This window comes from Schistocerca americana, chromosome 1 (genome assembly GCF_021461395.2).
Source record: "Schistocerca americana isolate TAMUIC-IGC-003095 chromosome 1, iqSchAmer2.1, whole genome shotgun sequence".
Taxonomy (NCBI): domain Eukaryota; kingdom Metazoa; phylum Arthropoda; class Insecta; order Orthoptera; family Acrididae; genus Schistocerca; species Schistocerca americana.
In genome coordinates, this window is record NC_060119.1 from 1178825973 (window position 1) to 1178848696 (window position 22724).

At 37.7% G+C, this 22724-nt stretch overlaps 1 protein-coding gene across 2 annotated transcripts in view; it reads right to left on the reverse strand.

The window, feature by feature from the left end:
* Positions 1 to 22724, reverse strand: part of LOC124619712 — an 81377-nt gene that overhangs the window by 21749 nt on the left and 36904 nt on the right. Inside the window, exons 1-3 of one of the 2 annotated variants that reach the window (XM_047146285.1) lie at positions 20760 to 21083; positions 19700 to 19886; positions 6627 to 6709 (exon numbers count right to left, since the gene is read on the reverse strand). In XM_047146285.1, coding sequence (XP_047002241.1) covers positions 6627 to 6709; positions 19700 to 19886; positions 20760 to 20807 — 318 coding nt within the window. In that variant the 5' untranslated portion in view covers positions 20808 to 21083. Of the gene's footprint in view, positions 1 to 6626; positions 6710 to 19699; positions 19887 to 20759; positions 21084 to 22724 lie in introns of those variants that run through there. The other variant, XM_047146276.1, reaches the window with a different exon arrangement.

Genomic DNA, 22724 nt, shown 5'->3' on the forward strand with positions numbered 1-22724 from the left:
GGACTGGAAAGGAAATGATATACATAGAAGGGCTACACAAAGAAAAGAAATGAAACAGTACTAATGAAAGGGATGATGGGGTTGGAGGTATGATGTGAGAAAAATTTTACAGCGCACTGAAATACCTATGTTGAATGAAGGCACCTGGCATAGATGAGAGCCCTAATGTGATACTGAAGTACATGGAAGAACATATTATGACAAAACTGATCTAGTCTGATATGCAAGCTGTAAGAGACAAAAAATACCCTCGGATTTCAATAAGAATGTAATAATTCCAGATCCAAAGAAAATAAGTACCAACACATTTATTGAACTTGCTGACAAACTCTCGCCTCATAAGAAACAGACTATAATAGTAGGCGAAGTGAACACAGACTCCTTAATTACAGTACAAATTATCTTAGATATAGTGATACATTACAGTCCTATAATTACACCCACGTGAAGTCAACACCAACAAGAATAACATGTGACTCTCTCACATGTATTGACCATGTTATTACAAACTTAAGACATGAAGACCTTGTAGTTAGAACTGTTTAGAATCACATTTCAGATCATAGGGCACTAGTCCTAGAGCTTCTTACAGACAAAGAAATAGTATCTGGTGGGGACCTATTTACCTTTGAAAGAAAGCTTGACTATCATATATTAAAGGAAACCCTGGCACATGTAAACTGGCATCAGGTAGGCCTATTTGAAATATAAGATATCAATGAAAAGTGGGACAGATTTTATACAACATTAACCCATTGTCTTAATCAAATGTGCCCAGTGGTCAAAATACTAAAGAAAACTGACAGTTCCAGGAATCAAACTTCCCCCTAACATGATAAAATTAAAGGAAGATATGAAGGACTTGTATATTCTTTTTAGAGACACCAAACTGCAGTACTTCGAATCTAAATACAAAGCCTGTAGAAAAACGTACAGGGAAGCACTTAAGACATTAAAAGAACAGATGTATGCTGAACAGATGAGGCAATCTAGTAATGGTACAAAAACGATGTGGAGTATAGTAAATAAGGAAAGAGGAGGGAGTGGCAATGCAGTGTGCAATAACATAATAATAAGTGACAATGAAAATTTGCTGAGTAACCCCAGGGAAGTATGTGAGAGACACATAGACCAGTTTAGTAAGATGAGTAGGGAGGATGTGATCGAGTCACCAGAGGTGCTAAATCCCAGTAATGGCAGTAATTCATTCTTCTTGAGGGGTGTTACAGAATTGGAAATACTGAAAACCATTTCCAACTTAAAAACAAATACATCCAGTGGCTAGGATGACATTTCAGCAAAATTTCTGAAAGAATGTAGTAATGAATTAATAAAGCAACTACAACATTTAAAAAACGGCTCTTTCAGTAAGGGGTCATTTCCTGACCAGTTAAAAGTCACTGAAATAAGACCGGTGCATAAAAAGGGGAAAACTACAGATATACAAAATTATAGGTCTATTTCATTGACATCAGTACTTAGTAAGCTGTTGGAAAGGCTACTGCTTGATCAACTTGAATCATTTTTCTGTAAGTACAATGTATTAAAAAAACTGTCAACATGGTTTCAGGAAGGGCCGGTCTACAATAACGGCTGTAGCTACATTTTCCAAGGCTTATGACTCTGTAAATAATTCTGTTCCTCTGCATAAATTAGAAACTTGTGGAGTCAGAGGAGTAGCATTAGATTTGTGAAGATCCTACCTTGCTGGCAGGAGACAATGTGTAAAGCTGTATTATACAACTGGGAGACATACACAAACAGTAAAATCATCTTATTGAATTCTTAACTGTGGAGTCCCTCAGGGAAGCATTATCTGGCATTTTTTTGTTTATTATGTACATCAATGATATAATAATTCCACAAAATTTAAACCTAGTAAATTACGCTGATGATACCTCCTTCACAAGTTGGGGCTCTACAAAACAGTTAGCAGTGCAAAATAATGCAGAGAACATTAGCCTCATCACAGAATATCTCACTAAAACAAATTGGTGCTAAATAAGGACAAGACAATTCTGATGGAGTTTCTACTAAATTATAAATCAAGACATGTGGGTACAGAACCAGAGCTATCAGTTGAAACAATTGATAAACAAATTCCTGGGTATTATAGTAGATGAAAATCTTACATGGAAGGAGCACATCAGCTACATGTGTAAAAAAAATCTCCTGCAACACCTACCTGCTGAAACACCTTTCTAGCATAATAGTGCAACCTGTTTTAAGACAAATCTATTTTGGACTTCTACACTCCCACCTGCAATATGGTATCGAGATTTGAGGTGGGGCACCAATGGTATATATGGATGGGGCTTTTAGAGCACAGAAAAGAGCAATTAGGATAATATCCAATATTAGTAAGTGGCAGTCCTGTAGAGAATATTTCATTAAGTATAACACACTAACAGCATATTCATTGTATGTTCTCAGAACTATACCATTTGTAAAACAAAATATGGAGCATAGTGTAATCGATAGTGAAATCCATAATTATAATACAAGAAAAGGAGAGAATTACCACATAAAACTTAGTAATAAAAGAGCAACAGATCATAGTCCATTTTCTGCTGGAAGACATTTTTATAACAGATTGCCAAATAATATAAAATTGTTAGAAGAAAACATATTTAAGACAAAATTAAAGCAACTGTTAATTGATAAATGTGTGTAGTCCATCAAAGATTTCTAATGTTATTGTGTATATCTATCTTTACTTCAAAACTTTTTTTAATGTTCTTGTGTTTGAAACTGACTATGTCCATGAGTGTTAAGTTAGTATGGACAAATTAACCATTTATTATTATTAAATTGAAAAATCAGATTAGTAAGTCGTCGGCGTCCTTTCCAGGATTAGGCTATTGCCTGTTCTGAACTCACAAACAAAATCATTCCCACCTTTTTCGAGGTCTTCCAATATGTTTTTTCCCCCTAGGCTTTTAGTTCAGGATCTTTTGGGGAATTCTGTAATATGGCATTCTCATGAGGTGTTGTCTCCAATCTTCATGATATTTTTGAATTTTTTCTTTCATGCTGGAAATATTTAATTCTGTTGTAATATCTTCATTTCTAATTATATCCCTTCTTGTGCAGCCCTCTGCACTTCTTAGGAACCTCATCTCTGCTGCTTGAATTTTATTTTATTTATTTACTGTGGTAGCCCAACTTTTGCTTCCACAGGATAACACAGGAACTGCAATTACTGTATGGAATTTCATGATGGTTTCTACATTGTATTTTGTGGCCCATTTTCTGCTAATGGTGCCACAGACAGCTTGGAATTTGCGTATTCAAATTCAAAACTTATAGCACAGATTAAATATGAGATTTGACACATATTCTAAAACTGAATTACCCAAAATAATTTTTGATCTGACTGGATATTTTCCTCAGAATGCCACTATTTTTGTTTTGGTGTTAGAAACTTTAAAGTTCCAGTTGTTGCAAATTACGTTCACTGGTATACCGATCTTTGGAGGTCATCTTCATTCTTTTGAATAATAACGATGTCACCAGCAAACAAAAGTACTTTCAGGCATTCCTCATGCATTATCTTAATTCCTTTGCTTACTTTACATTTCCATTTGCAAAGAATGAAGTCAATGTAAAAATTAAAAAGGGTAGGCGATAGTCCACACCCTCATCTAACATAATAACTATTTCTTCTAATTGATTCTTATGTGTGTATATTATAATGCATGTAATTTTGTAAAGACATTTTACTATCTCTATTAGGTGATAAGGATGACCACATTCAGACATAATCTTCCATGGGCTATCATGGTTCACATGATCAAAGCCTTCTCACGGTTGATAAAGGCCATATGGGTTTCTTTATTAAATACTGTGTGTTTCTCTATAATCTTTTCAACTACGAACACATTGTCTGTTCAATTAAGGTAGCTTTTCTGTTCTTCATAGCTTTCAAAGCCTCTTTTAGTTCCTCCATAGTAACTGGATCTATGTTTCATTGTACATACTTTCACCGGTGTTACCTTCAGTATTTCATGTACACCACACGTCTGCATAATGATTTATCCACTATTCATTGTGTATAATGTTCAGTGAGAAAGTGTCTTTCTTCCCTGTTGAGGGCTTTCATGACCGTGTATACACAATGTCTACCGTGTATGTCATGTTCTAAGACACTTACAAATGAGTCCCATGACTCTTTCTATGCTTTGTGCACTATTATTTTTTTCAGCATTTTATCAGTCACAATGGCAAAGTACACACACAAGTTGTGGTTCTTGAGTTTCTCCCGGCATATTTGATAATCAAAATATCCACGGGTGTACTGCCGGTCTACGGTGTCCAACGGGCACAATACTTCGGCGATCATACATGTCGCCACACAAATGTAGCAAAATACGAAAGTGTAATTACTTTCAACATTTGTATCACATGATAGGTTAAGAATGGAAAATCTACCATTCTAGCATTTGTAGATTTAGTGAATGCTTTTGACTATGTTGACTGAACATCTTTCGAAATATTGATTGTAACAGGGCTAAAATACAGGGAGCAAAAGGTTATCTGTAACAGACATAAGACTGCAGTTATAGGAGTTGAAGGACATGAAAGAGAAGCAGTAGTTGAGAAGCGAGTGAGACAGGATTGCACATCAATACTGTTCAGTATGTTGATCGAGAATGCTGTAAAATTGATCAAGAAATAATTTGGAAAGGTAATTACATAGTTAGTGAGAAGAAATAAAAACTTTGAGGTTTGTTGATGACACTGCAGTTTTGTTAGATATGGCAGAGGAATAGGAAGAACAATACAATGTGATGGTTAGTGTCTTGAAAGAGGTTATGAGATGAAAGTCAAAAGTAAAACAGTGCCATAGAATCAAATCAGGACACACTGATCGAAGTAGATTAGGGAATAAGACATTAGCAGTATTAAATGCTTTTGCTATTTGGGAAACAAATTAACTCGCAATGGCAAAATAAAAATAAAAATTAAAAAAAAATACAAAACATATAAATTTTATGGAGTCTCTTCTTAAGGTATTTATCTGGAGTATAGCTTCTCTCTGTTAACCCATTTCAGGATTAAGAGGAGCTATAATTTCATATAAAGCCAGTCTTCTCACAAAGAAATCAATGATAGTCTACAGGACAGCTATGAAAAACTCACATCTGCTTAAAGGCTTGTTAACCTAAAATGATACGCAAATGAAATTACACAATTTCAGAGAATTTACTGGTCTCATACAGATATGATTTTTGCATATATAGACTGAAGCAGCGACTGAAAATTTGTACCAAGGCTGGGAATCCAAACAGGATCTGCTGCTTACTAGACAGGCGCACTATACACTAAGCCACCCTGGCACAGTGGTTCGCACAATTCACGGCCATGGCACAAATTTTCACTCACCCCTTCATTCCATATACATAAAAATGAAATGATATAATGACAACAGATTTACTTTTATGTTCCTACTGCCTTCTTAGTACATAAAAACTTCCTGCTCCTTTTAACCACCTTTTCAATGTTCATAATACTGTCACATTAGGGTTGAGAAATGAGACACAGTATAAGTGTATTCTGTTCCACTGAACCACAAGCATAAAGCAAAGTGAAAGTTTCAAATGTTTTTCTTATACTTGCTCTCACAGTTGTCAAATATTGATTAAAGGAAGTCAACATTCCACTGACGCTATTTTAGCTGCTCAGCTTGATAGTTCAGATGGTTAATCATCATGGCTTAGTACAGCAAAGAACCAGTAGATAACTCAGTGATAGATGTATTTTTAGAATTAAACACTTCAGTATTATGAATTTACTTGGCTAGGGTAGACACATTTACTGATTTTGCTTTGTTTATTGAAAACTTTACAACACAGCTTTGCTTCTTTTGATAGGTTTTATTTATATTCTTTGCTAGGAGAAATAGGTTTATTAAGTTTGCTTTGTGATTTGGGTGCCAACACGAAACATTTAGATTTCATTTTGTTTACAAATAAAAACGCCTACAAAATAATCAAGTCTTCCTGTATAATAGACAGAGGACTATGCAATCTCAAGAATACAATGAAGTTCATGAGGAGAAACTTACTGCAGCTCAAGAACATCAACTTTTAACCCAATCTTCTAAAAATCCTTCCGAAAGGGAGATGCAACATAACTCTGAATAAGAGCATTATGCATTGTCTCGCTCCTCAGAACCCTTCTCTCACAGAGGCTTGAAGTAACTTCTCTTCAACATAACATTGTCAAAGTGGAAATTCTGATGGGAAATGGCACAAGTGAGTGAGTTTTTACACCTCAAATCCCGCTTACTCCCAACACTTTACCATTTCTCTTTAAATGTGTACACTTCCCGGTGAGCTTATGTTATGCTACGACTACAAACAAAGTACAAGGCCAGATATTTAATGTTGCGGGTGTGGACATTAATGCCAGTTGCTTTTCATGTGGCCAACTCTATGGAGCGCTCTCCCATATTAATGAAGCAAACAAGATTTTCATTCAGTCCCTACTCATACTACTTCAAACTTCGTTTACAAGAAGGCTTCGTAAGTCAAAACAAGTAAAAAGTCTTGGGCACAGCTAGTAGTAGATAAAGCCTTATCAACAATACTAAATACAAGTTTACAACGCTACATAAAACAAACCTTTGGTTTACTGTCATCCTCTGGCGAAGAAGGACTGCTCTGAATCAGTCCTCCATTACTGAAAACGAGTTGAAACTGTAGCTCTAAAACAAAAAATGAAGGAAATCAGATAAAAGATTAAACAAGACAAAAACTTAAGTACTTTTTTCATTAACAAAATTGAATGTAAGAGTTATATGGTGAGGGGGTGGGGGAGGATGGAGGGAGGGAGAGGATGGGTGGAGGGAGAGGGCCAGGGGGAGGGAGAGGGGCAATCACCTACTACTACTACTACTACTACTACTACTTATTGCACTGATTTTATTATTTAAATATTTATTTTCTCAATAAATGTAAATGCATATGAAATGGGGAACAATGTTTCCTGTTGGGTCATAATGTTTTTCCATGCAAGAATGGGCTTAGCATACTCATGAACAACTGAATTACACACACACACACACACACACACACACACACACACACACACGCAGGAACATTCCTAGCAGAATCCCCCCCCCCCCCCCCATCTTAATGATGTGGACCTGGAGAACCTTTAAGTATAAACTAGGAGAAGTGGCTGCCAGTGTGTGTGTGTGTGTGTGTGTGTGTGTATGATGTGGACAGCCTAAAATAAACTATAAAATTAGCAGAAAAGCTATTACCTTTTAAAAAGCTGCAGCTGTGCCCTTTCATTCTATACAACAAATATTTCTCCAGTTTTTATACCAATTCACTAACAATTGGCAACAAATATCACTGGATCTTATGTTACAAAAGCAAAGCTTTGGTCTTGCAGCTTGAGGCTGTTGCCAGTGAGCATCATTGTGGGTGGCTGGATTGGGGATGCGGGGTATATCCAGCATGTCAGTTGTGTCCCCTGATTGCTCTTTTTCTATTGTGACCACCCCGGGTACTCCCCACACTGACCATGACCCCTTAACCATGTATGCGGGGGAGGTTGTTTCAAGCTGTGGCAGGCACTCAAAAGACTTTCCAGGAGGTCGATGAAAGAGGCCCCTCATTCACCTGATGAAATGGTTTACCTGTGGCTGACAAATTCTGAGCCAGATGCAGTCACTCACCCTATTCCACAGGAAGCCTCTCAGCCTGCAAGATCTGGGCAGTCACAGAAGGGGGTGGGTTTACTAGCTTGGGATCTCCAATTGTGACTTCACCTCTTGTTTTGCTATCTGCCTCCTTTAAATTCATTTTTTCACTTTTAACTAATTAACATTAACATAAGTGAGTATAATCTGCATTTTCATAAAAGAGAAAGGCTGACCCTCAGTTTTAAAGAATATAACACCAGATTTAATTTTGTGCTTAGTTTTATGTGTGTAATTGATTTTCCAATTTGACTAATGGTTCAAATGGCTCTAAGCACTATGGGACTTAACATCTGAGGAGGTCAACAGTCCCCTAGACTTAGAACTACTTAAACCTAACCAAGCTAAGGGCATCACACACATCCACGCCCAAGGCAGGATTCGAACTTGCGACCGTAGCAGCAGCGCGGTTCCGGACTGAAGTGCCTAGAACTGCTTGACCACAGTGGCCGGCCAATTTATTTTGACTATTCCTAGTTAATACTTTTGTTATAGGGTGAAATCAGTAATTGTTTCATAATTTAAATTCTATTGTTGACTTATAAACAAACATAAATTCCATAATAATTGTAAACATTTAGAAGATGAAATGCTAGTAATCTTAAAGTGTGAAACAAATACTAACAAAGAGATAGAGGGGCTGGCCAGTACTTACCTCAGCTCAGTACAGCCGATAGATACACATAAAACAGAACTGAAAATTTACATTCCTAGCTTTCGGAACTTTGTTCCTTCATCAGGGAGGAGAGAGGGGAAAAAAAAGGGAAGAAGGGAAAGTGGATTCAGTTACTCACAACCCAGGTTATGAAGCAACAGGGAAAGGTAAACAGGGAGGGTGGCAAGGATGGAGGCATGGTTGTCAGAGGGAAGCCAAAGATATTCTACTGTAAGTACTGTGCCAGCTTCAACCAAAGAGGATGCATACAGAAGTAAAGAGGTATATAGTATAAAGATAAACACAACTACGTAGGATGAAAAGATGCGTGAATGGCTAAAGAGGAAAGGGAAAGAGGAGAAGACTGAAGAGTGAATGGGAGTGAGGTTGTTTAACGTAGGTTCAGTCCAGGGGGATGGCGGGATGAAAGGATGTGTTGGAGTGCAAGTTCCCATCTCCGCAGTTCAGAGGGACTGGTGTTGGGTGGGAGAAGCCAAATGGCACATACGGTGTAGCAGGTTCCTAGGTCCCTAGAATTATGCTGGAGGGCATGCTCCGCTACTGGGTATTGGGCATCTCCTAGGCGGACAGTTCGTCTGTGTCCGTTCATGCGCTCAGCCAGTTTGGTTGTTGTCATGCCGATGTAAAAGGCTGTGCAGTGCAGGCATGTCAGTTGATAAATGACATGTGTAGTTTCACACGTAGCCCTGCCTTGAATTGTGTATGTTTTACCAGTAGCGGGGCTGGAGTAGGTGGTTGTGGGCGGATGCATGGGGCAGGTTTTGCAGCGGGGTCGGTTACAGGGGTAGGAACCGCTGGGTAGAGAAGGTAGTCTGGGAATATTGTAGGGTTTAACAAGGATGTTACGGAGGTTAGGGGGGCGACGAAAGGCAACTCTGGGTGGTGTGGGGAGAATTTTGTCAAGGGATGATCTCATTTCAGGGGTTGACTTGAGAAAGTCATATCCCTGGCGGAGTAATTTGTTGATGTTTTCGAGGCCAGGATAATATTGGGTGACAAGGGGGATACTTCTGTGTGGTCTGGGGGTAGGAACATTGTTGTTGGATGGGGAGGAATGTACTGCTCGGGAAATCTGTTTGTGGACAAGGTCTGCAGGATAGTTGCGGGAGAGGAAAGCACTGGTCAGGTTATTGGTGTAGTTGTTGAGGGATTCGTCACTGGAGCAGATACGTTTGCCACGAATACCTAGGCTGTAGGGAAGGGAGCGTTTGATGTGGAAAGGATGGCAGCTATCAAAGTGAAGGTACTGTTGTTTGTTTGTGGGTTTGATATGGGCATAGGTGTGGATGCGAGCTTCCTCTCCCGCAACTATCCTGCAGACCTTGTCCACAAACAGATTTCCCGAGCAGTACATTCCTCCCCATCCAACAACAATGTTCCTACCCCCAGACCACACAGAAGTATCCCCCTTGTCACCCAATATTATCCTGGCCTCGAAAACATCAACAAATTACTCCGCCAGGGATATGACTTTCTCAAGTCAACCCCTGAAATGAGATCATCCCTTGACAAAATTCTCCCCACACCACCCAGAGTTGCCTTTCGTCGCCCCCCTAACCTCCGTAACATCCTTGTTAAACCCTACAATATTCCCAGACTACCTTCTCTACCCAGCGGTTCCTACCCCTGTAACCGACCCCGCTGCAAAACCTGCCCCATGCATCCGCCCACAACCACCTACTCCAGCCCCGCTACTGGTAAAACATACACAATTCAAGGCAGGGCTACGTGTGAAACTACACATGTCATTTATCAACTGACATGCCTGCACTGCACAGCCTTTTACATCGGCATGACAACAACCAAACTGGCTGAGCGCATGAACGGACACAGACGAACTGTCCGCCTAGGAGATGCCCAATACCCAGTAGCGGAGCATGCCCTCCAGCATAATTCTAGGGACCTAGGAACCTGCTACACCGTATGTGCCATTTGGCTTCTCCCACCCAACACCAGTCCCTCTGAACTGCGGAGATGGGAACTTGCACTCCAACACATCCTTTCATCCCGCCATCCCCCTGGACTGAACCTACGTTAAACAACCTCACTCCCATTCACTCTTCAGTCTTCTCCTCTTTCCCTTTCCTCTTTAGCCATTCACGCATCTTTTCATCCTACGTAGTTGTGTTTATCTTTATACTATATACCTCTTTACTTCTGTATGCATCCTCTTTGGTTGAAGCTGGCACAGTACTTACAGTAGAATATCTTTGGCTTCCCTCTGACAACCATGCCTCCATCCTTGCCACCCTCCCTGCTTACCTTTCCCTGTTGCTTCATAACCTGGGTTGTGAGTAACTGAATCCACTTTCCCTTCTTCCCTTTTTTTCCCCTCTCTCCTCCCTGATGAAGGAACAAAGTTCCGAAAGCTAGGAATGTAAATTTTCAGTTCTGTTTTATGTGTATCTATCGGCTGTACTGAGCTGAGGAAAGTACTGGCCAGCCCCTCTATCTCTTTGTTAGTATTTGTTTCACATCTTATATGAGATTTTCCATTAATCATTTAGTAATCTTAAAGTATCTATTTGGTTCTATTCAAAAACATGTTAGCAAAGCCAGCCCTTAATTCCAAAGTAATTAACAGGTCTGTCCAAAGTATTGTTTGTGTACTTATATTTGTTAATTTCATGATTTAAACGAATAATTCGGCCTAACTCTTGTAGTAGAAGAAACTGTTAAAAAGAACCAATTTTTCATTGTAGTCAGTTAATTGAATGAAGTAAGTTTTAATTGTAATATCTGTAAATTAAACTTCCAACAATGTGTAGTTTCAGCACCTATTATTGTGAGGATATATAAGGGCCCGATTTTTGATCCCGACACAGTGAGTCGACGACCGAGTTTCAGACGAGAAACCTGTGTTGGTTACAACAACAATGCTTCAACTTAACTGTGAAATAAGTGTTCCACAATTATGCCATGTGTTAAAACAATGACAGTGTCTGCTCCATATGTACCTTTCTATTCTTCAAGAACTGTGAACTTCGTGGTTAGGTTTTTACTGCTTGTAGATGTTCAATAGTAAACTATTACAGCAGTATGTGGAGGTTTGCCTACAAACTAATAATGAGGCTTATGGAAAGTTGAAACAACAGTGCACTGGCCATATATAAATGTGTGTATGGGGGTTGTGAAAAGGGAAAGTAAACAACTACGAAATGCAAATGTGCACCTGTCGGCTACATCATTTACAGTAGACAATGCTGCACTTCCAACCCCAGGAATATGGGTGCCAAGGAAGGGAAGGAATCCAGTGTGTATTCTGTGAGCGTGCTGGGAGGCGTCATTCCAGATGCCATGAAGAGCATAGGGTGCAACCAATTAGGTGATAGCTCACCTATCTCGGTACTAACGATGTGTGTCGCATTGGATCAGAAAAGGTTATCTCTGGTTTCTGGCATCTAGCTGAAGTGGTAAATCAAATGATACTACATTTCCAGAGATAGTTGTTACTCACCATATAGCGGAGAAGCTAGGTCTCAGGTAGGCACAACAAAAAGACTGTCACACAATAAGCTTTCATCTCTCTCTCTCTCTCTCTCTCTCTCTCTCTCTCTCTCTCTCTCTCTCTCTCTCTCTCACACACACACACACGCACACACACACACACACACACACACACACTCACAGAGAGACACAGACAGCGAGAGAGAGAGACACAGACAGCGAGAGAGAGAGAGAGAGAGAGAGACAGCGAGAGAGAGAGAGAGAGAGAGAGAGAGAGAGACAGCGAGAGAGAGAGAGAGAGAGAGAGAGAGAGAGACAGACAGCGAGAGAGAGAGAGAGAGAGAGAGAGAGAGAGAGAGAGAGAGAGAGAGACAGCGAGAGAGAGAGAGAGAGAGAGAGAGAGACAGCAAGAGAGAGAGACACAGACAGCGAGAGAGAGAGAGAGAGAGACAGACAGCGAGAGAGAGAGAGAGAGAGAGAGAGAGAGAGAGAGAGAGCCTATTTTTGACAAAGCTTATTTTGTGATAGTCTTTATGTTGTGCCTATCTGCGACTCAGCTTCTCCACTATATGGTGAGTAGCAACTATCGTTTCTATAGTACTGTAACATCCTGAATTTTCCACTGTTATATTTCCAGAGACCTTTTCATGTCTCAATCATCTACGATTTATGAATGAAAATTTGTACCAAGGCTGGGATTAGAACCTGGGTCTCTTACTGGCAGATGTGCTAACCACTACACCACCCTGGCACAGTAGCTTTGCAGAACTGCACGAACTACCCTAGTGTCCCTGCTCAATCCAAATTCCCCTTGACACTTCAGCCCTTTGGTATTTTTCCTAAACTCTAACAGCATTGCAGGGCTCTCCAAATGTACTAGAATAGCACCTCAGGATCAAACAAATTGGGGGAACTTGTCTGAAACCCAGGCATAGGTGCTCTAATCAAATGAAATTATTTTTAGAGAGACCTTTTCAAGTCTCATATAACTATCATCTATATATGTAGACTGAAGCAATGAATTACATGGTAAAGACTGCCAGACTTGCTTGTGGGATGAACACACAGCTCACCATCTACATCACTGTCGACAAGACCGACCGTGGAGTTATGGTACTTAGCTGAGCGCTGGATCTGAATCAGAGGCTTAGACGGTTCTGCGACTGTGTAGATTGCAGAAAACTCAACTTGTGCCATGGGGTGGTCGTGGTTTGAGTTCTAATTAATAGGTCAGGTATCCACTACATGGGTAGCAGGGGCTGTGGGGAACAACCAATACTGGAGCTGTAAATTGTCATAGCTGTGTTGGGAAAGAACCAGAGTTCCAGTGCTAAGCACTGAAGCTTATATCATTATAGGTACTGAAAGAAAGCTAAAGTCGGGAATAGCTTCAGTCAAAATTTGTCCAAAGGACCTAACAGTGTTAAGAAAAGATAGATTAAATACAGTTGTTGGTGGTATTTTTGTTGCTGTTAGAAGAAGTTTATCTTGTCCAATTACCTTCCATTAGGAATGTGCATGCACTCAACGGTTATATGATTTAAATGATAGAGCACAGCAGCCAGCCATCCTTTTCTTTCAGGTTTGATTAGACAAATCTAGATTTCGGCTAGTGCCTCGCCATTATCAATGCACTATTTCATAGTATCAATGCATGTCCTAGTACGTGAGTCCCCTGTTGTTCGTCAACGCTGTCTATGTAGTGAATACTTGACCTCTTAATGAGAACCCAGAACACCATCACCCCTTGTCACAATCGAGCATTCTGCAACCTACACAGTCGCAGAACTGTATGAGCCTCTGATTAGAACTGTGGCAGAAGCCCGAACAACAGGGAACTGAAGCAATAGAACATGCATTGACACCATGAAATAGTGCACTGATAATGACTAGACATTAGTCGAAATCTACATTTGCCTAATAAAACCTGAAAGAAAAGGATGACTGACTGCTGTGCTCTATCATTTGAAAGTTTCTCCTGAAGTAGATAGTTACTCTCAGTGTGTGTAGAGGTTGCACTTGACAACCAGAATAAATTAAAAATTGCTTCCTTTTACCCTCCCCCCCCCCCCCCCCCCAAAAAAAGGATGATTCAGTTGCTGAACAGTTCACAAATAGGTTCCCCACTCATACAATTATAGTTGGTGGTGACTTCAAGCTACCCTCAATATGTTGGCAAAAACACACATTCAAAGCCTATGGTAGATATAAAACATCCTCCAGAAATTTTGCTAAATGCTGTCTCCAAAAATCATTTTATATTTCTATTCCTTCGTCACATCATTTTAATAATCATGTCTACTTCTTTATTTGCCCTCATTTTTCTTTGTATCATTCTTTTACTGCTTGGAATCTCTGTTCATGTGATTTTAATTAGTTTTATGCATTATTTTAGATTTGATTTATTCTTTCACTTTAATCTTCATCTGCATTATTTTATCTGTAGTGCAGGAGGAATTAAGGATATTTTTAAATGTTTGTATGATGATTACCATCCAAAAAATGCACGTCTTTTAACAAAAAAATATACTTTTGACACCATTCCACAATCAATATAAACAGATTATTTTGTTTATGGTTTTTTAACCAATAGATTGGCATTTTTAAATATTATAATAGACGAATACAATTAAATTCACATTCACAAAAATTCTGAGTGGAAGAAGAATGACAGGAAAACTGAGGGCAAATGATGATGCGATAAAGGAACATAAATATAAATTACATTTAAACCACTTAACTGAATAAAACTAATGATCCAAGTAATTTCATTAATGGTTTAAAAATAAAAAAATTTAAATTGCCTGACAAGGTTGGAACCCAAAACATTCTACACGTGGAAGCACTAATTGGTACATTACACCATACAATCAGTGTACACATTATTACATTTGTAAGGCTACTGAACCTTATGCAAAATTCTGATCTTTTTAGCTTTGACTACTTGCAAATGATGATCCATCAGGGTGAATGGCTGCAGAGTGTTTTGTTTTAGGACACAAAAACAAGTAGGGTCATATGTGCCCATGTCAGAACGTAGAACATGAAGATGAAAAAGGAGTTAACAACGACTACACATTAAGCCCAATGGATGGAAGGAAAGACAGTTAAAAGCAGGGACTTTGAGAAAGGTTCATAAAATACGCCATAGAGAGAATGGAGGTCCTGAATTAAAGATTAAATTTCCTTTGCCATATTGATATGATGGATAAAAAGTAAAATGCAGCTGAGAAACTGCACGTTGTTTGCTAAAATGGCCAGTAACAGACGTCAAACATTAATGAGAATATTAGTAGTTAAAAAAAAAAAAAAACTGCATTCCAAGCCACTGGGAGAGGCTTAATTGCCTGAAGCTTGCTCCCATCAAGAGAGGACCAGTGGTTATGCCAAAGTAACCACCTGTTGACAGACTGCCACCCAGAGATCATCAGAGGGAATGGAAGAACAAGCGTGCAGAGGTAATGTTCCTTTACAAAGGAAAATCCAGGAGAATTGCCCCAATGTAATCCTCTTTTCACCGAAAAGATGAGTGAAATCAATATTAGTGTCAGTGGTGTTGAAAAAAGCAACCCTCCAGGACATGATTGAATCGCTGTCAGATTCTATACTGAATTTGCAGTGGAGTTAGCCTTTCCTTTAACTACAATCTATCAGATACCTCAAACAAAAAAATGCGTCCATTTCTTGGAAAAAAGCACATGTCACACTCTTTTACAATAACGGTAGTAGAAGTGGCCCATATAACTACCATCCAATATCCTTGACAATGATTTGTTGTAGAATCTTAGAACATATTCTGAGCCCAAATATAATGAGGTGTCTTGAACAGAATGATCTCTTCAATGCCAACCAGAATGGATTCTGAAAACATCAATCATGTGAAACTCAACTCGCACTTTACTCGCATGATATTCTGAAAGCTTTGTATCAAGGCAGCCAGGTAGACGTAATATTTCTTGATTTTCAAAAGGCATTTGACTCTGTACCAACCTATGCTTATTGTGCAAAGTGATATTTGTGACTGTACTCAGGACTTTTTGATAGGAAGGATGCAATATGTTATCTTTGACAGAGTGTCATCATCACATGTAGAAGTGACTTCAAGTGTGCCCCAGGAAGGTGTATTGAATCCCTCATTGTTCACATTGTATATTAATGCCCTTGGAGAAAATATTAATAACTTCAGACATTTTGCAGATGATGCAGGGATCTACAAAGAAATACAATCTGAATGAAACTGTACAAATAATCAGTCATATCTTGATAAGATTTCAAAGTGGTGCAAAAACTGGCAACTTGCTTTAAATGTTCAGAAACGTAACTTTCTGCACTTCACAAAAAAAAAAAAAGGAGAGAGAGACTATAATATCAATGAGTCACTGTTGGAATCGGCCAACTCATACAAATACCTATTTGAAACCCTTTGCAGGAATATGAAATGAAATGATCATATACACTCAGTCATGATTAAAGTAAGTGGTAGACTTCGGTTTATTGGTAGAATACTGGGGAAGTGCAATCAGTCTACAAATGAGATTGCTTACAAATCACTTGTGCGACCCGCACCAAATATGATTAATAGGGGATATTGAACATATACAGAGAAGGGCAACACAAATGGTTACATGATTGATTGATCCGTGGGAGAGAGTCATGGAGATACTGAACTGGAAGATCATTGATAATAGATGTAAACTATGTGAACAAAGTCAATTACCGAAGTTTTAAATGGTAGGAATATCATTCAATGCCCTACATATTGCTCACATAGGGATAATAGGGTAAGATTAGAGTAATTATTGCAGACTCAGAGGCAGTCAAATGATTATTCTTCCTTTGCTCCACATGTGAATGGAATGGGCAGAAACCATAATAACTGGTGCAGTGGTATGTACCCTCTGCCATGCACTTCATGGTGGTTTGCAGATGCTAGATGTAGGTGTAGATGTAGATTTAGAACTTTCCTCATTTCAGGACATGACGAGAAGCATTTGAAATCCTGATGGAGAATGTGGAGCAACTGAATAACCAATTAAGAAAATTTAGTTTTTGCGAAACACAGCTAGTAATGATTGCTATTGACAAGGGATTGCAAATTAATTCACTATTTCTAGGTTTCCTCACAAGAGACATCTAATAAAATTCCATGTCTCTTTGAGTATCGCTTCTGTTGTGTGGCTGCATTAGTGACTTCCTCTCAGAAAGGAGGAACTAATCAACGGAAAATCGAGTAAAATGGAAGTGATATCCTGGGTTCCCCAAGAAAATGTAACAGGTTCCCTGCTGTTGCTAATCTACATAAACAATTTATGAGACAATCTTAGCCTGTTTGTGGTTTTTGATGTCGCTTACCATCTAGTAAAGTCATCAGAAGATCAAAAACAATTGTAAAATGACAAATACATGATATCTAACAATAGAAAATCCAGGATGGAATGTAACAATATTATGAAAAGGCTATTTGCTACTCACCATATAGCAGAGATGCTGAGTCGGAGATAGACACAACAAAAAGACTGTCACAAAGTGAGCATTCTGCCAACAAGGCCTTTGTTGAAAACACACACACACACACACACACACACACACACACACACACACACACACACAAACAAACTTAACTCAAATGGATGTGGTTTTGTGTGTGTGTGTGTGTGTGTGTGTGTGTGTGTGTGTGTGTGTGTGTGTGTGTGTGTGTGTTTGGGTTTTTTCAACAAAGGCCTTCTTGGCCCAGAGCTCATTTTGTGGCAGTCTTCTTGTTCTGCCTATCCAATGGTGTGAAATGTGGCAATTCTATCTCAATAAGGACAAGTGTGAGGTCATCCACATCAGTAAAAAAATAAATCTGTCGAATTTCGGTTACACAATAAATCACACACATATAAAGGCTGTGAATTCAACAAAGTACCTCAGAATTACAATTACGAACAACTTAAATTGGAACGATCACATAGATAACATTGTGGGGAAGGCAAACCTAAGACTATGTTTTATTGGCAGAACACGTAGAGGATGCAACAGGTTTACCAAAGAGACTGCCTACACTACAGTGGTTCATCCACTGCTGGAGTAGAATATTGCTGTGCTGTATGGGAGCCTTATCAGATAGGATTGACAGAGGACATTGACAAAGTTCAAAGACAGGCAGCTAGTTTTGCCTTATTGTGAAATTGGGGAAAAGAGTGTCATAGATACAAGCTAGTGGAGATGGCAATCATTAAAACAAAAGTATATTTCACTAAATTTCAATCACCAACATCCTCCTCTGAATGTTAAAATATTTTACTGTCACCAAAAATGATCATCATTGTACGATAAGAGAAATCAGAGCACATACAGAAAGATTTAAGTGTTTTTCTATTGTGCTGTTCAAGTTTGTTACAAATGCAAACCAAACTGCAACAGCAGCTGACCTTTATGCAGGAATCAAGACAGAACAAGTCTCCATCAAATTTTATAACACATTGATTGGTCTGTTTTATGAAAGCAGTTATATTTATTTACCACTGAATCAGCGTAATTTTCAGTAAACTATTCTAAGTGCATATTGCTTTTTCCTCTTAAGGAGTGTATCTTATGTCATTATAGCCTTTTCCAAGGAACTAATAAACTGATACTACCAAGAAACTAATAAACTGATACTAAAAGAAATTCTACAAAATTCAGATAATATATCAATTTCTCAAAGCAATTAAATCTGAGTTACAAATCCAAAGTAATACATGAAATATGGAAAACCTTAATTATGTAATACCAAATTTACAGAATGCACCACTCCACCACACCTCGTAAGGTGGCTTATGGAATATAGTTGTAGATGTACATGTCAAGAATTTGCAGTTTCTGAAATATGGCCGACAAAGAACAAAAAAATTGTTCAAATGTGTGTGAAGTCTTATGGGATTTAACTGCTAAGGTCATCAGTCCCTAAGCTTACACACTACTTAACCTAAATTATCCTAAGCACACACACACACACACATACACACACACACACACACACACAAGGGAGGACTCAAACCTCCGTCAGGACCGCCTTAGACCGCTCAGCTAATCCCGCGCAGCGACAAAGAACAGTCCATATTTCCTGTGATATTATTACTACTGCTTTAGAAAAACCATTCCACTTGTTGTTAGGATATACTGTACAGCCATCAACAACAAAATCTGTATGAAACTAAAATTTAAATATCTATATTTATTACATCTATCACCAGTCTTTAAATTTTGTTTCAGTAACTTATGTGCTGTGCATTTTGAGTTTGGGGGAAATGGTCAACTGTTCCTTAATGCCTTATATTCATCAAAAGTTCACAATACCTGAACTAGGTTATTATTCATGGTGTTGACTGAAATTTTGTAATTTTCATTACCATTTGATGCTACCCATACATTGAGTGCTTGTATATATTTTATTTCACCTAACTTTCACAGCTGCAACCCCACTGGTAAGCCAGCAGAAATCATGGTGACCTCACCAGAAATATTAAGTAATTTGTTCAGTGTCTTCGTGTACATGGAGACATAACATACATACAAGTTCATAGTATATCCAACATTAGCAGTGCCAAACACTGATATATCAAATATTTAGATAACAACATTATTATAACAGATACTAATAAATATAGATTTTCATTTCACAAATTTAATATATGAAGAAACTTTAGATCTTCAAGACTGAAAGGTATACACTTAATGGATAAAAAGGTAACAACAAGTTTGTCCATGAAATAATAATAATAAAAACTATACTGTCACAGTAGGTGAACCCACTGTAGGTTCATTAAAAATTGTGTAGAAAGTCAAGTTAACAGCATGAAAATATTACAACATGAAATCAAGCAATGTTAATGACTTGCCTCTGTTTCTTTGTTTCAGCTGTTCTATTTCATGGTGCAGGCTTGCCAACATGGCTTGGTGCTGTTCTTGCAGAAAACGAATGTTCTGTTCCAAATATGTGATGCGCAATAGAGGGTCACTGGTTGGTGTTACAGGTAAACCTTCTCCTCTCCCTGCAGAGGTTGGTTCTGCCGTTTTCTTGTTCATCTGGTTAAATACAATGACAAAATTAAAAATGTTGATTGAAAAATAGGAAATGAATTTATAGACTTATTTTTATAATAAAATTATACTACACACAATGGCAATCACCACCCAGTTTGGTTCAAGCACCCTTTAATTATAGCTGATAATGTTTTCTGACACAATATTTTGCTTTTAGTAATGACTCCCAGAAAATAAATCCTTGCTCTGATAAAGCCTATACATATGGCATTCAGCAGAGGAAGAGAGGAGTACATGAACATAATTGTAGGATGACAGCTAGAGCAACCAGCATCCACCATGTTGTTAGGTGATTTAGACTGGAATAGGTTTATTACAAATGTCTACTGTAAATTAACCTCTCACTTATGTACATAATCAAGCAACTACTACAAAACCCAGACCATTTCAAGTACCGTGAACCTTTTAGTCATCAAACTTATAAATCAAATGGCTTACTAATTGGGAGAATTCTAACAGCTAAGAGGCAAAGAAATTTTGACTTAAAATGAAAATGCAGTTAGGATCATTTGTCTTACTTATGCACATTTTTCACACATTAGGATATACTTATTTTATTCTCAAAAAGTACATTAACTGATTGACAGTTCTTATCAAATAGCCTAGTAATGTTTGATTTAAAAACTAGTACCTCTTTACTCATTACTACAAACGTTAATGACTTGAAAAAAATCGTTTTATATTGTCAGTAAAGGAATGTGTGTTTACACTGCATTAAAATTCTAAGAATGTCTCAATCTTTTCATAAGTTTATATACAAAACTCAAAATGTGTGATTAATACTGAATATATTTTCCACCAAGCAAATATATAATTATAAAATAAAAAACAAACATAAAAATATCGATCAGTTACCTGAGAGAATGGCACAGTTGGTATCTTCACAAGTATTTTAGAAGCCATTTTGCTGACAAATACAATGAGACAAACAGTACTATTTCAGATTTCACAAATTGAATATATAGTCCACTTTCACTCAAGAGTTATGTTAAGTGATGCAGGACGAGGTATGTTATCTTGAAGTGTACCAAGGATGAGATTCCTGTGATTTTATTAGACTGAAATACATTTTACTCCTCACATTTATAATGAAGAATAATTATTCAAAAACACACACTCAGAAAGTATATGTAGTTTGAATCACAGGAGAAAGCACAGAAAATGGCTGCCATCCTTTGTGCACCAAGCACAGCAAGCTGCTGAGTATTGATTATCTCCCACAGCTCCCTCTACCTAACTCTCTCTCTCTCTCTCTCTCTCTCTCTCTCTCTGTCTCTCTCGTGCATGTTTTCAAATTCATATGAAAGATATTCTTGAACTTTGTTTTTAGTTTCAGATTTTTTTCAAAAATTTTTACTGTAGTTTATTTACTTTAGTAATGTAGATATAATTTTTTGTGAGTAAGATGACTTACTATGACTTTTTGCAATAAATAGGGTAGTTCATTTTGCTATTTTGTGTAATAAAAACTCAAGATATAATTAATTCTGATGTTAGCTAAAAAAGATTTGTTAAGTAATACTCTTTAATACTATTGGTTACTCTTCAAGAAATTTAGTTACAATTTCTTCAAAATACTGTCCAAATTTATCAGTTGTTGCAAAAATTGTATTAATGACAATGGAATGCACATGATTATTTAGCTCACCAATTACATAATTGAATGAAGGTCAGGTGCTAGTAACAAAATTGCAGTGTCAGTAATTTACTGTATTAAAATCATCAACCAACAAATGAGTTGTAAAACTAAACACAAAATCATAACAGAGAAAGGGATTCAATGAAAGCACGGTGTCCACTTCATATGAAAAAGATTAACAGCAACCAGTAACAAAATATGACAATTATGAGAAAAAGATATACGAGATTGTTAGTTAATAATCTCAAGGAATGTCTGCAACTCCTTGTGTCTGATTGAGGAAGAGGGTTCCTCATTCGTCGGAGTTACAAAAGTGTTTGTTACAAATTCCTTTAACATTAAAGTTAATGAAATATTTATACACTATTGATTCCTTCAACACATTTTAGACAATACTGCAAATTTCTTGATGTTAGTGGAACTTTCTCAGAAAAATTAAACCACTTGCTCAAAGTAACTATGTGATAAACTATCTTCTTGGTATCTGTATGAGTGGAACTTGATAACGCATAGGCTACTGATTATTTATTCAGTATGAGCATGCCAAATTAAATTTATGTCCAGATTTAAGCCTGAAAACATCAATTTTATTCATTAGCCTCCTAACGTTACCAAGTTGCTTTATGTCTACCATTTCTGATGATTTAGTTTTAAAATGATTCATCTGTTTTTGTGACAAAGTTTTAGTCTATTCTGATGGAACTAGGACTCAAAGTTATCTAAAGCACTTAGCAAACTAACTGGGTGGACTGAGGGGTCTGAGTAATAGCGACTGTATGCTGATATTTAACAGAAGGGGTTTTTTTTTTTTTTTTTTTTTTTGTGATTACACAGTTTTGTCGAAGTATACCGTAGGGCACAAAAGAAAGAAAGTATGCAGAGTAAACAAGCTTCCATATTACAGTGTCAGAGATTGTAGGGATTATTCTTGCAGTAACAGTAGAAACTGTTTTGGCCCAAGATCCTCATATAAATCTTCTTAGTGCACAGCCAATGTAAAATATATTTTTAAAGAAGATTTTCTACAATAAGAGTGCTTTCCTTATTTCTTCAGCCCTAAGAATTTAAAATGTTTCACTTAACTGATTATCTGATCATCATGTGATCAAATTCCACTTCTAGGAGATTTCCATATCAAACTATGTTTAGTAGGCTTTGTGCAGTTAAGTGTCATCTTCAGG